We start from the raw sequence: 13,182 nt of genomic DNA, 5'->3' as shown, positions 1-13,182 counted from the left end.
CTGAGCACTGCTAACTCAACAGGCAAGAGACCAGCTCTATACCATAAACCATACTCAAAAGAAATGTAATTAATGAGACACCACCTTTCATCTGGCAAATTTGCACAGTCATGGGTGTGCGCGTGCGTGTGTGGTTTAATTATGATCCTTAAGGCTAACAAGAGGGCCGCTAGACAAGGTCTCCCCGCAGACGGTGTATGAGAGTCCAGACTGATGCATCCTTCTTGGAGAGTAACTTGGCAAGCAGATCATGAACCTAGACTCTGGCCTAGTAATTATCCCACTTTAAGGACTTTGTCTCAGAGAAACAGAGATGTCGCCTAAGATACATGTAGAAACCCGTTGCTCAGATAAAGACATCTATATCTAGATCTATACAAAACAAACAACTAGAAACAACATTAACAGCCAACAATAGGAGATTAGTTCAATAAACGGAGGTCCACCAAAGGAGGGCATAAGGGAGGAAATATGAAAATACGTGGCCTTCGTGTTTTAGAGTGGACAACTAACAGGCCAGAATCTTGACAAGACCAGAATCAGACCCAGAGGTGCAAAAATGTGGCATGTGACAATATGGAGGCATGAAAACTTTGTATGTCTGGACAAACTACACAACCATCTGTCAAAGAAGAAAAAAAAATAGACTCTTCAATACAGGTCATATATATGAAAGTAAGTTGGATTAAATAGCTAAATCTAAAGAGTTAACCACGAAATTACTAGAAAAACATAAGGGAATGTGTGTGTATAAATTATGTGTCAAAAGGTCCTTTCTGAAGAGTAACAAATGGAAAATCCACAGAAGAAGAGATTGCCTCATCATAAACAAAATAGAAAGGGATGCCACAAGTTGGAGGAAATATTTGTAGCAGAAGAGTCAACGGGTTAATATTTCTAATACAATAAGCTCTTAAAAATTAATGAGAAAAAGTGGGACAACTCTATGGCCATTTCTATTTCTTTCTTTGTGAGTTGCCTAAGAAATATGGAAAAAATCATTCCTACTAATATCCTAAGAAATATAAATTAAGAAAATAATGATTTATCATTTTGAAAGATATAATACACAATATTGGTGAAAGTGAAAAATATCAGAAATAATAAAAACAAGTCCTTTCACATACGCTGGAAGGAATATAAATTAACTTCATTCTATTGCAGGAAAATTGACAATTTATTAGAAATCTTAGCATTTGTCATATTCTTTGAACCAGGACTTTGAATTCAAGGAATTAATCCTAAGAAAGTAATCTTGAACCTACGCAACAATTTATTGCTGAGGTTATTTGCTTCAACAACGTGTCTAGTAATGAAAAACCAGAAACAATGGCAATGTCTTCAAATTGAGGATAATGAAAGAAATTAAGTGATACCATGAATGGAGTATTATATAGTCATTAAAATAATTGCAGAAAAATCTAACAGCATGAGAAAATGTTAACAGTACATTATTTAAAGGAGAAAAAACACATTATAAACTAAATTTAGAAAGACTCTTCTTTATTGACTGATTTATTTTTAAGTAGGCTCCACACCCAACATGGGGCTTGAACTCACACCCGTAAGCGAAAGAGTCACTGGCTCTGCTGACCCAGCCAGCTAGACGCCCCTGAAAGATTCTAAAAATTGTAACATGTGTATCAATTTGCCTAGAAAAAAACAAACATGTATGTGTTTGTGTGTATATATATGTCAATATATATGGGTAGATTTTTATATGGGTAGATTATTTTATTTTTATGCTTTAAGTATTTTCCATTATTTTCTAAAATGAACATGTACTCTTTTCATAAAAAGCACTCATTCCACAAAGAAAAAAAATTGACATTCAACTTTCCTTAAGAAGGGCCTAGGAAGGTTCTTGGACGGACGATAGGATAGAAGAGTAAAATCTATTACATTGTCAAACCTGCTGCTATGAACAGACGAACAAATGCAACCGATTTTAAGGAACCATAGGTTTGCCTGCAAGAAGGAAGCCCCCGGAGACCATTCTGACCTTGTCCCCTCCATGGGAGGAGCCTGGCTCCTGAAGAGCCCCTTTCACCTACTTCTGGGATGGGGAAAAAAAAAAAAAAAAAAAGCGCGTACCATTCCTGAGAAGATACCCCAACCAGAGCAGGAGCCCAGGCTTGGCTTGGGGTAGGGAAATGCCCCACTGTGCCCAGGGCATGAGCAGCACAGGGTCTGGTACCCAGGATGGCAAGAGAATAGGAGTGTGGACAAAACAGGGTAATTTTCAGTTTTCTTGGTATTACTCAGACTCCAGATCTAAACAGGTTACATTACTTATTATACTAGCTTTGGGCACAGTAAACACTTTTCCAAAGCAAGTGCCCCAAAGTGATGCCACAGATGCCCCTGCGGTATTATGGGAACCCCTCAGAATCACCTTAATGGTGTATCTCATGAGAGGACCTCTGCTCTCCTTCCTGTGAGTCTGTAATTCATGAGTGTGCAGTTTTCTAACTCTTCTCTTAGCTCTTTGTGCTACAGTGCTGTAGCCTCAGGCCATCACTATCTATTCTACTTCCAAAGGTTTTAATCATCTCCATGCTTCCCTCTCTTTTTCCCCTCCTGCCTCAAAAAAAAAAAAAAAAAAAAAAAAGCAACTAACAAAGGGCACACATAGGCCTAGAAGATTTTCTGCTTCCATAGGGTTTAACACTTTCTGCACCAGGTAAGCGTAATCCCAATTTTCTTAACACGTCCTTGTGAAATCGATGTTGGTTCGGTGGCACGTCTTGAGAATTGATCTTGGGGTACCTCTGATGCCTCTGGTACCCAGTCAACTGCTCGTATTTTAGAATGGTAGAAGATTTCCCCCTATTCGGTCACTATCCGATTTCTAACTAGGCTCCAGGAACAGGTCTTCGAAGGAGGCCACTGAGTGTGAAGGACGAGAGGACAGCCATTAACCGCGTATCGCTGAAATGATGGAAGACAGAGCCAATTTCTGTGTCAAGGAGTTTCATTCCTCCTCATGTCCGTTCTCCTCTGTGGAGTTTTGTGAGGAATGGAGGGATTTGCTTGGGCACAGCAGAGCAGGTAAAAGAGGGTTAATTGACACATCCGAGTACAAAAAATTCGGTTTGACCAATTAGGCCTCACCAATAACAGAAGAGAAAGCCAACAGAAATGTATAAAGGACCATTATTCAAGACCAAGAGCCAAGGGGTCTCACTTACCTCTAGTGTAGTTAATACAATCTTCTCAACTGAAGAAAAATAAGCCTCCCACAAGAATTGTGTCTGCTGTCTAAGTGCTAGGATTTTATCCTGATGAATAGACCTGATTGTAGAAGGGATCTGTAACACAAGGTGAACACGAAATAACCATAACTGTCAAACAATGAGATGCCATTTGATCGAAATAACACACCTGGGTTAGGCTTTTATACTTCTTAATATTCAACTTTTAGCGTATGGATCGGCTAAAAATCACCAACCCCTAACTTGAAATGCCCTTAAGAGGTGTCAGGCACAAACAGTACTTACCGGGGATCAGCTTTAATGACCGTTAATGCATGGAAGTTCAAGTCCCCCCTAAGACTTGGTAACAGCTTATCAGTTGCTTAGGGTCCCACCGATTCTCAATCTTTACTTGGAGGACCACATTCTACCCAGAAGGGAGCTATCAGCTTTAGGGAAAGGCTGAAAGACATTATCTCCCAAACACTCCAAGACATGCCATGCCAGGGACTCCGAATGATCTACAAAGAGGCTTTTAAAGGAATGTCTCTGAGCCTCTCCGTTTAATCTGTAGCTGGACAGTCATTTCTAAGTGCACACACCTGCAACCTTACCCCAAGGACTCTTCTGCTCCCCGACCTGTCTTTTTGGCTCTTGCACTTACCCCAATCTACCACGATCTGTCAAACTTCATACATGTCCTGCCATCACCATTCTCTAACAGGCTACATGATTTTAAAGGTGAGATCTACATCCTATCCATCCAGCTACACAGTTCAAGGCTATAAGAATGGCTTTTACATAGTTACAGTAGTTATTCAAGAAATAAGAGTTGAACTGAACATGGCCAGTTGAACCCACCATAGGGATATCATTATTTTTACAAGCAATGTAGCTTAACAGTTAAGCACAGGGACACAGAAATTAGACCAAGGTGGGAATTCGTGGTTCTACCATTTACTAGCCATGCTCTTGGACAAGTTATTTGATCTCTCAAAGATTCCATCTCTTCATTTAACAACAAGGGGATATAGTACTAACATCAGAAGGTGGTAATGGAGATCATGTAAGTGCTTAGCACAGTGCCTAGAACATGGGAAGCTTACCTAACACAGCAAATTATTACTACTGCTATTATTATTACTAATAATAAGTTATTATTAGTAGTAATATATTACTATTATATATTACTATATAATAGTAATATCTTATATTACTATATATAATATATTACTATATAATAGTAATATCTTATATTACTATATATAATATATTACTATATAATAGTAATATCTTATTATTACTAATAATAAGAAGGGGGACATAAGGTGATGATACTCAATGTCAGACCAATTGCTTAGTATCTGCACGTGAACTTGTTTGGATCTGGAGCTCTGACACGTACTTCCTGGGTTTCTGGTGAGTTTGCTGAGCTCGATCCCTATCTTCACCTACAGTTCAAGGTCTGTTTCATTTATGGAGTCTATATACTTTAAGAAGAGATTCCTTGTGATTAGCAACTGCCCTCTTGCGCTCACCTCTTCCTGCATGCTTGCTTCGCTAACGCTTAACTAATCAGACAGACGTGGGGGTCTGGGCTGAAGCGGGAATGCTCTGTTAACTGCTTTAATAAAAATGTTACTTATGGCATTGGGACTATGGCTGTATCTGAATTTCCACTGGAGGGGAAGGAGGTGGAAGCACATTTTTGGACTCAAGACTATTCCACAGAGGAGCAATGAAATAGCTTTATAGCTCACTTGCTTTGGCAATATCCCAAAGCAGACCCTGAATCTGTGGCCCCAAGTGTGTATCTGGACGCCCAATGCTGAAGAAGGATGCAGGCCATAGGTAAAGGAGAAGCACTGGCAGGCAAATGTTAGCCTGGAATCAGAGCTCAAGGTCAAGCGGAAGTAAAATATCCTTGGAGAAGGTAGAGAAACTATCCATGTCACGTATGGATCCTTGGTAAGTCAAGGACAATTTATTTTTATTTACTGAGAAAATTACCTACATTGCCAAAAAAAGACTAGAAAAAAGCTACCCTGCTCAATTTTCATCATCATGCCTTCTTCTGAATGTCAGGGACATATTCTAAGAGTCATATAGGTTGACTTCACTGTTTCGTCATGAGCACAAGAAACCAGTCCGTCAGAAAAATGCCAAAAACAACTGTCACTACAGTCTCCAGAAAACTAGGTAGGCTATGCTTATGAACGAATAAAGGTAATATCACGTATTTTTTACAAAAGATTTTTTTTTTTTAATTTATGCTAGAGATAGAAAGAGAGAGAGCACGTGGGGGGAAGGGGTAGAGGGAGAAGAGAACCTTAAGCAGACTGCACGTCCAGCGTGACCTGAGCTGAAACCGAGGGCTGGGTGCCCACCTGACTGAGCCACCCAGGCGCCCCAAGGGAATATCACACATTAACCTACCAATACGCTCCCCTTTTTACACAAGCCACAATTTGATATTAGGACATCAAGTGACCTATACACTGCCCCATTTGTACGTACAATATAAATGATAGCTCTTGGTAAGTGCTCTGGAAGAGAATTCCAGCTGACTGAAAAGATAGAGTTCCAGGTTTTCGTGGCGTTTGGCTATTGCTTATTAATCTGCTTGTCCCGAGAGACAGGTATACGGGAGTGATAAATTAATTCCAATTTGGCCGGATGGCTCTGCGTTGCAGAACTCAATGAAGTCTTAATAAAAGGTCACGTTTGGTAACAAAACTAATGGAATCTCCCAAAATAGACACAGGAAAGCAACATTCAGCTCCCCTGGTGACACAACGACAAGAATATATGCAAATAAAAACATCCGAGCTGTTCTAAAACAGGAAACGAAAAATTGTAACATAACAACATCTCCCAGAGCAGACTTTTGGGCTCCGTGCCAGCTCTTTACAACGATTGTCAACGACGCGCAGTCGCGGTTCAGCATGGAGGCAGCTGTGCTAAGGCAGACCGTGTTCAAGAACGGGAAACACCGGCAAGTTTGGGTAAGGGGAGAACGGAAAACAGAATCTTCAGAGTCAGGACCACACAACTGCTTCAGAAGGCAAAAGCCACGCCAGCTTTAGTGAAACGGTAGAAAGCAGACAACCACAATGAAGTGTCCTAGAATGATTTCCTCTCTAAAACATCCTTCCAAGTCATTCCCGTCAAATTCACAGGAGCACTGGTGTACGGCTAGAGAAATGATGGCTGATGGTTTTTATTCCTTTTATTTCCCAAGGTTCCTTTGATGATGATACATTTATTTTAAAAATATCATAAAAGGAAGGAAAAAGGCAACATGGAAAAAAAAGAATTACACATCTCCCTTTTGTCTGGCCTTTCATGAGTCGATGTTATTGACATACACCGTTTGGCCCAGGGAGGATTCTGCTAGATCACGTGTTCCTCTTGTTTTGGAGGTTCCAGGGGCCAAGGAGATCACATCCCTGAGTACCAGAGGGAAGGAATGTTCTGGGGGCTGTGTTCAGCCTGGCTTGCCTAATTCACAGCCTTCTTGGGTACAGGTATCTCACTGTTACTGTAGGAAGAAAACTGGGTTACATCAGCCAGCTAGCAGACTGGCCAGCAGTCGAAGCAGAATCAATGACAGAGTTAGGAACTCAATTTTCCTGATATTAAAAAAAAAAAAAAAAAGCCCAGGACATTAAAAAAAAAAAAAAAAGTCATTCTATAATATTTATGGTAGTTCAAGATAAAGTATATAATACCATCAATGAAAAACATTAAAATACTCTATAATTTTTAGAAAAAGGAGTACGGCAATTTATGTGGAACCTACAACATTATTGCACAAAAGGGCTTTAGAAATCCTTAGTGGGGACACCTGGGTGGCTCAGGTTAAAGATCTAGCTCGTGATTTAGGATCAGGTTGTGATCTCAGGGTCCTGAGCTCAAACCCCACATCGGGCTCCACCCCGGTGGGTATCCCATGAGTCTCTCTCTCTCCCTCTCCCTCAGCTTCCTGCCCCACCTAGCCCTCCTGCATGTGCTCGCTCTTAAAGAAAAAAGAAAGAAAGAAAGAAAGAAAGAAATCCTTAGTGACTGACCATTGCTGCCCTTAGATTTCTCTGTCTCATATCCCTCTCCCCAACCAGCTCATGAGAAGTTCAGACTCTCTTTAGACACCCTTGTTGGCGATTAGTTGACTGTATATGAGCAGATTTCTTTCTGGGCTTTCTATTTTCTTCTATTGGCCTATCTGTCTTTCTCTATGGCAGTACAATATTTTGATGACTGTAGCTTTGTGATATATTCTGAAATCAAGAAATATAATGCCTCCAGCTTTGTTCTTTCTCAAGACTGATGTGGCTGTTTTGGGGTCTTTTGTAGGTTCTATATGAATTTTAAAATTATTTTTCAATTTCTGTAAAAAAAAATGCCATTAGGATTTTCATAGGGATTGCATGGAATCTATGGATTAATTTGGGTACTGTGGTCATTTTAATCATTATTAAGTCTGACTTCTGCAATACAGGCCACATGAACCCTGAGGACATTATGCTCAGGGATATAAACCAGTCACAGAAAGACAAACATTGCCTGATTCCACATACATGAGGTATCTAAAATAGTCAAGTTCACAGAATTAAAGAGTGGAATGAGAGTTGCCAGGGTTGGGGGTGGGGAAGAAATGAGGTGTTATGACATCAGTGGGCACAAAGTTTAGTTAAAGAAGATGAATAAACTCCAGAGATGTCTAACATATGGACCTCAGAGTCAACAGCAATAATTCTGCATAAAAGATAAGAAGGCGATTGGTGCCTGGGTGGCTCAGTGGGTTAAGTATCGACCTTCAGCTCAGGTCAGGGTGTCAAGGTCCTGGGATCGAGTCCCTTGTCAGGCTCTCTGGTCAGCGGGGAGCCTGCTTCCCCCTGTCTGCCTGCCTCTCTGCCTACTTGTGATCTGTCTGTCGAATAAATAAATAAAATCTTAAAAAAAAAATAAGAAGGCAAATCCCATGCTAAACATTCTTGATGCAATAAAATAAAATAAAAATAAAATAAAGAGCTCTAAATGGCAAAAAATATATTTAAACGATCTTTTTTATTAGAGTCTGCTCTTTTAAATATACATGTTAAAGATAACACTGCTCAGGCTCCCAGACTGGTTCACTTGAGCAACGATAACACTAATTACAAGAATCAACCCTAGAGACCTTCCTCTTTCTGACAATTAATCTGAAGGCAATCACAGAAAGAGGGGAAAGGAATATGAAGTGGCAGGATGGTACAAAAACGCTCTGGTACAATTTCTAACAATTCTGGATGCGGAAGAGGATGGCTATACGCTTCGTCCCACCATCAAAGTTCACGTCCTTTACCTGCCACTTCCCCTTTTGCAAATACCTTCCCTGCACGCGGGTGGGTCTTGTGCGGGAAAGCGAACAGTGTCATATTAAATGACTTCATATTCGCCATGACACAGGCAATTTTCTCCTGATAAAATTTCTTTTATAGAGCTGACCTTTTGGATTCATCTTCTTTGAAAGTCTGGACGGGGGCAGCAGTAACCCGCGGACGGGCTGAAGGCCAGAGCCCCTTCCTTACCTGTAATAACAATCGCTCATCGCCTATGACGGCGGCTTGGTTCCAATTAATCACTTCAGAGAAGGGCAACTCCCATCCGTTGCTGAGCATCACAGGGACACAGGCGGCCTGCGTGGAAGAAGGGGGCTTCGTGAACATGAGGGAAGCGCCAGGGGGAGCCTTTCCGATGGGAGCTAACATCACGACAAGCTCAAGCACTGGGGTTTCTGCCTCGGGTCCCTGCAGGGATCCTAGGCTGCTTGGGCCAGAAGAAGAGAGAGCTCGTGCGAGTTTTCATGTTTCCCAGTCTTGCCCTCGAAGGCCCAAACCCCATTTCTATTCTAGCACATGGTCTGGCTGACCTTCCTTCCACGGAGATGACTGGCCTCGTTCGAGAAGTTTTATTGATGTAACAAAATCATCCACCAACAACATCCTAGCCTAAAACCAACCTTGAATATAAACGGTTTTGTCCATGGGACTGGCCTGGTTGTGGAGCGGTTTAGCCCACCGTGACGAGCAACAGAGGGCAGAATGGGGCTTGGCGTTCCTGATGAGGCGTGTCGTGGCCCAGCTATTACAGGGCGTTCCCGTGGCCCTGCAGTGCAAACATCTGAGCCGGAACCTGTCTGTTCACTGTGGAGGGAGCCAAGCCACGAGCGGACCAACGTACCACTTCCACAGTGATCTGTCCGCCAAGAAACGCCAGGCTAAGGGTCCAGAAAACTAATCCAAAGCGGAGAACGATCTGCTTCATGCGACATCTCACAGAGGCGACGGGAACATGCGTGACTGTATGCTTTGCAGGACACAATGGAAAGGGCCTTAAGGGGCAGGAAGCTCTTCCGTTGGGAGGACACGACAGAATGACGTATGCTAGTAGGGAGCACTGCGCAAAAAAGCGGACTCTGGCAAGGTGCAGAACGCAGAGAGGGAAAGAGCAGAGAAGCCAGGGGCAAGGAGTGGAGGAGTTTCAGCTGAGAGCAGGCTCTTCTCAAGGTCACGAAGGCTGAGTGCCACTCCCAGGGGCAGGAAGTGTGCACAGGTGTCTGAGCAGGTGAGGCCTCTCTGCAGAGTGGACTAATTAATGAGCAGACTCCCACACAGGCCCCAGAGCTGCAGAGCCTTGGGATAGGCGGGCCGAAGGGAGTAGCGTGACCCGCTGGGCATCACTCTCGGAATTTTGAGGCGCCAAGAGACAACTGGTGGGGTGGGCAGAAAAGACAATTTGCTTTTGGGAAGCACCGCCAAAAAGGCATTTTCTTAAGCCAGCGCTCTTGAGACCGGTTTCCAGGCAGGGCAGTGTCTCTGCCAGGAGCCCAGCGACGCCGCTGTTGGGCGCTCTGATCTGCCCTCCTTTTGCAAACCTGTCCCCGAAGAACCCATCGTCCCCGGTGGTGAAACCCTTTAATCCACTCGTGTCCGAAGACAGGGAGTAAATCCTCTTCCTGCCCCCTCCCCCTTGTAAAAAGTGTTGCAGACTTTCTTGGGAAAACAGACTTCAGGTGTTCAAGGCAAACCATGCATGATCCCAGCAGAAGGGCTGAGGTTAAACCCACCCCGCCTGACTTCAGTCCTCGGCCCGAGTCCGGGGAGCTTTCAGTCTCTTACCTGCAGAGCCTCCAGGAACCTGAAGGACCCAAGCCTGCGACCACGAGGAACCAGACAGAAAGTGGCATTGTGCAGCATTTCCCGATAATCATACCTACAAGGAGAGGAGGAGCAATCAGCAAACGAAGACCCGTTAGGAGTAGGGGAGGAAGGAACATCTGTGGGTTCACACCTGCATGAAATTACCCAGAGCAACTCAGGAAATAAATGCTGGCTGGTGGGCAGTTCTCACGTTCCCTCGGTGCAGGGGGGGGTGCTGCACGAGGGAGAGCGAATGTGAGCTTTCATGGGGGACAAAGCAATTAGGGTCTTTTGCAAGCAGTACATAAAAGACGAGTCTCATCGTCCCAGGAACAATTTGGCTTGCCTAGGTTTGGCTTCCAAAAATCAGATTTTTGTGTCTTGATGAAATGTCTTGTTCCCATACACTTTTTTTTAAAAAAAAAAAGAGAGAGAGAGAGAAAAAGATCACAACCCATCCCTCTTGTTTAATGCCATATCATTCAGCAAAGCTAGGATGGTCCTTGTTCCCCACCCCATGCTATTAAAACCAACTCAGGAAACCTCCATTTACCAGCACAAAACAACATTCTCTCTCTCCTACGTTTAACCAAGAATATTCAGCTATGCCAGACAAACACTCCTGTTACAAGAACGGCGGACAAGACTTAGAGGGGTAAGACAAGGGAGCCAGAAGGAGCAGGTCTAAGAAATGGGGAAATAAAAATAACGAGAGAGAGAGAGAAAAAAAAAAAAAAGCAGGGGGCACAGAAAACCGGGGTGCAGAAGAGATGATTGTGACTTTTACTCAAATATCACTTGGCAGTATCACATGGGTTTTGCACTTGAAAAAAGGCAAAATATAACACGAGCATCAGCTGTCTCTTTCTGCTGGCGAAGTGCTGGAAAAGCAAGGAGCATTTCATTCTGTTGAGGGCTATCACTTTAAAAGTGATATCCACAAACACATTCCTAAACACGCAGTTTCAGGTTCATTATGAGTTTAAGCAAACTTGGGAAGCCAGAAATGGCTCCCATCCTATGAAAGCATGGATTCTCAGAGCTAAGATGAAATCACTCTCATTTTTCAAGAGGCTCCAATGCTCAGCAGACAGGTGTGACTTTGACAGTAGCATATGTCACCGGCATTTTCTGACTCTAATAGTCTAATTTAATCATAGCCTCCAGGCATTGGATTCTTCCCGCCTCGTTTTGGGATACCGATATATACATTTATATTTTTAAAGTCCACATCTATTTTTATATTCTCATACAAACTAGGCATATGGGAGTAAGCCAATTTTCAATTATAAACCCGTCATTAAGAAGAGACATCAGGCAAAGGACCATTTGCTTAAACAAGCTTGTACAACTAATTTGCACAAGAAAAGGTCACCGTGAATGGATTAAGATTATCTCCATTGAGAGTAAAATAAAAACCCTCGCTGCATTAATTAAACTGCAAAATAGACCTGAAAGTAGAAAAGATTTTTAAGAGGGCTCAAATTTGGCTAAATAAGAAATATTAAATTATGACGGTAATGGCTTCTTCTTTGCTCAGCAAACACAGGGAAATAATTGATAAGTATCTTTGAATTCAATTGTTAAAAAGGTTGGGTTCTCTACCTAATGAATGAAGGGGGAAATAAGTACACACACACACACACACACACACACACACACGAATATACATATAAACTTTAAACTCAAATTGTAATATAAAAAGGTCAAACATACTTCAGACTACAGCAAAGTTTAATAAATGCCCAGAATAGAAACCCCTGAGGGACTAGCACAGAAGGTCCTACAGCCTCATCATTAGGCTGCTAAAAATGTAAAACCCTATTAATGTTCTGGATGGCAACAAGTTTCAAAGTTGCCAACTGCAGAATTTACTTTAGAGGAGTGGAGGTAGAGGGAAGGTAGAAAACTTACAGCAGAAATTCAAATGACAGTTATTCTAGGGTACTGATATTTAAGTGGTGATAGAAAAGAAGGATTTGCTGATGCAGGGGATAAAGCTTACATGACTGAAACTTGGGTTCATTCACGCAACAGGTAACGGGAGATATGGGATGAACATTCTTGCCCCTAGGTAGCTGTGACATTACGAACAAAACACAGGAGTTCTCTGAGACTCAGTTTCCTCATCGGCAAAATGACAAGAGATTGTTTGAACACCCCATTATTCTTTATGTTACTCGTAGTTAAGAAAGAATGTCCTTTCAGAATATCCCACTGCTCCAAAGGCTTCTATAACCCTTCTATAAATGAGTGCCTGTGTATCTGTTATGTATACCTAGGTATCTGCTCACATGTGTAAAACATATGTTTGATGGGTGTGTATCCCTAGAGACACATGAAGACACACCCAGGACATGTACACATAAAACTTCAAACAATGATTTTCAGATTTCTAACCATGCTCAGCCCATGAATCTGCAAGGGGTCAGTCTTTGTGGGTGGGCCACACATGAGTTAGGAACCCTTCTGCTCAGCCCTTCCATGGACCCACCTCTCCATTTGGATGTGCTCACACACACCCATCCACCTCCTTCTAGATGCTTAAAACATTCTTTTTTTTTTCTTTTTTGGAATCACTCTCTCAAGAAACACAGTGTTCCAGGCCCTGTTCTAGTCCTGTAGATGTTGTACAGAGAAGATCCTACTCCAGCTGGGAGACCTGAGACCAGAGAATCATCTGGTAATTCAGAGAGACAGATGAGAACAGAGGGTATCATGTTTCCCAGAGGCGTCTACATCACACAGTACATTCGAGAAGGCTGGCCTTGCACAGTGAGGCACTAACTCTGTGGGTACCCTCCCTA

General features: G+C 42.5%; 1 protein-coding gene across 1 annotated transcript in view; it reads right to left on the bottom strand.

Moving 5' to 3' along the window:
• The window catches only part of LOC111146555 (exostosin-1), a 327,562-nt gene that overhangs the window by 26,287 nt on the left and 288,093 nt on the right, over positions 1-13,182 (bottom strand). The window contains exon 4 of the mRNA XM_022502143.1: positions 3,192-3,311. Coding sequence (XP_022357851.1) covers positions 3,192-3,311 — 120 coding nt within the window. The remainder of the gene's footprint in view (positions 1-3,191; positions 3,312-13,182) is intronic.

This window comes from Enhydra lutris, unplaced genomic scaffold (genome assembly GCF_002288905.1).
Source record: "Enhydra lutris kenyoni isolate GAN:26980312 unplaced genomic scaffold, ASM228890v2 scaffoldscaffold14, whole genome shotgun sequence".
Lineage (NCBI taxonomy): Eukaryota > Metazoa > Chordata > Mammalia > Carnivora > Mustelidae > Enhydra > Enhydra lutris.
The sequence above is the reverse complement of the archived record's forward strand: the minus strand, read 5'-3'. Positions and strand labels throughout refer to the sequence as shown.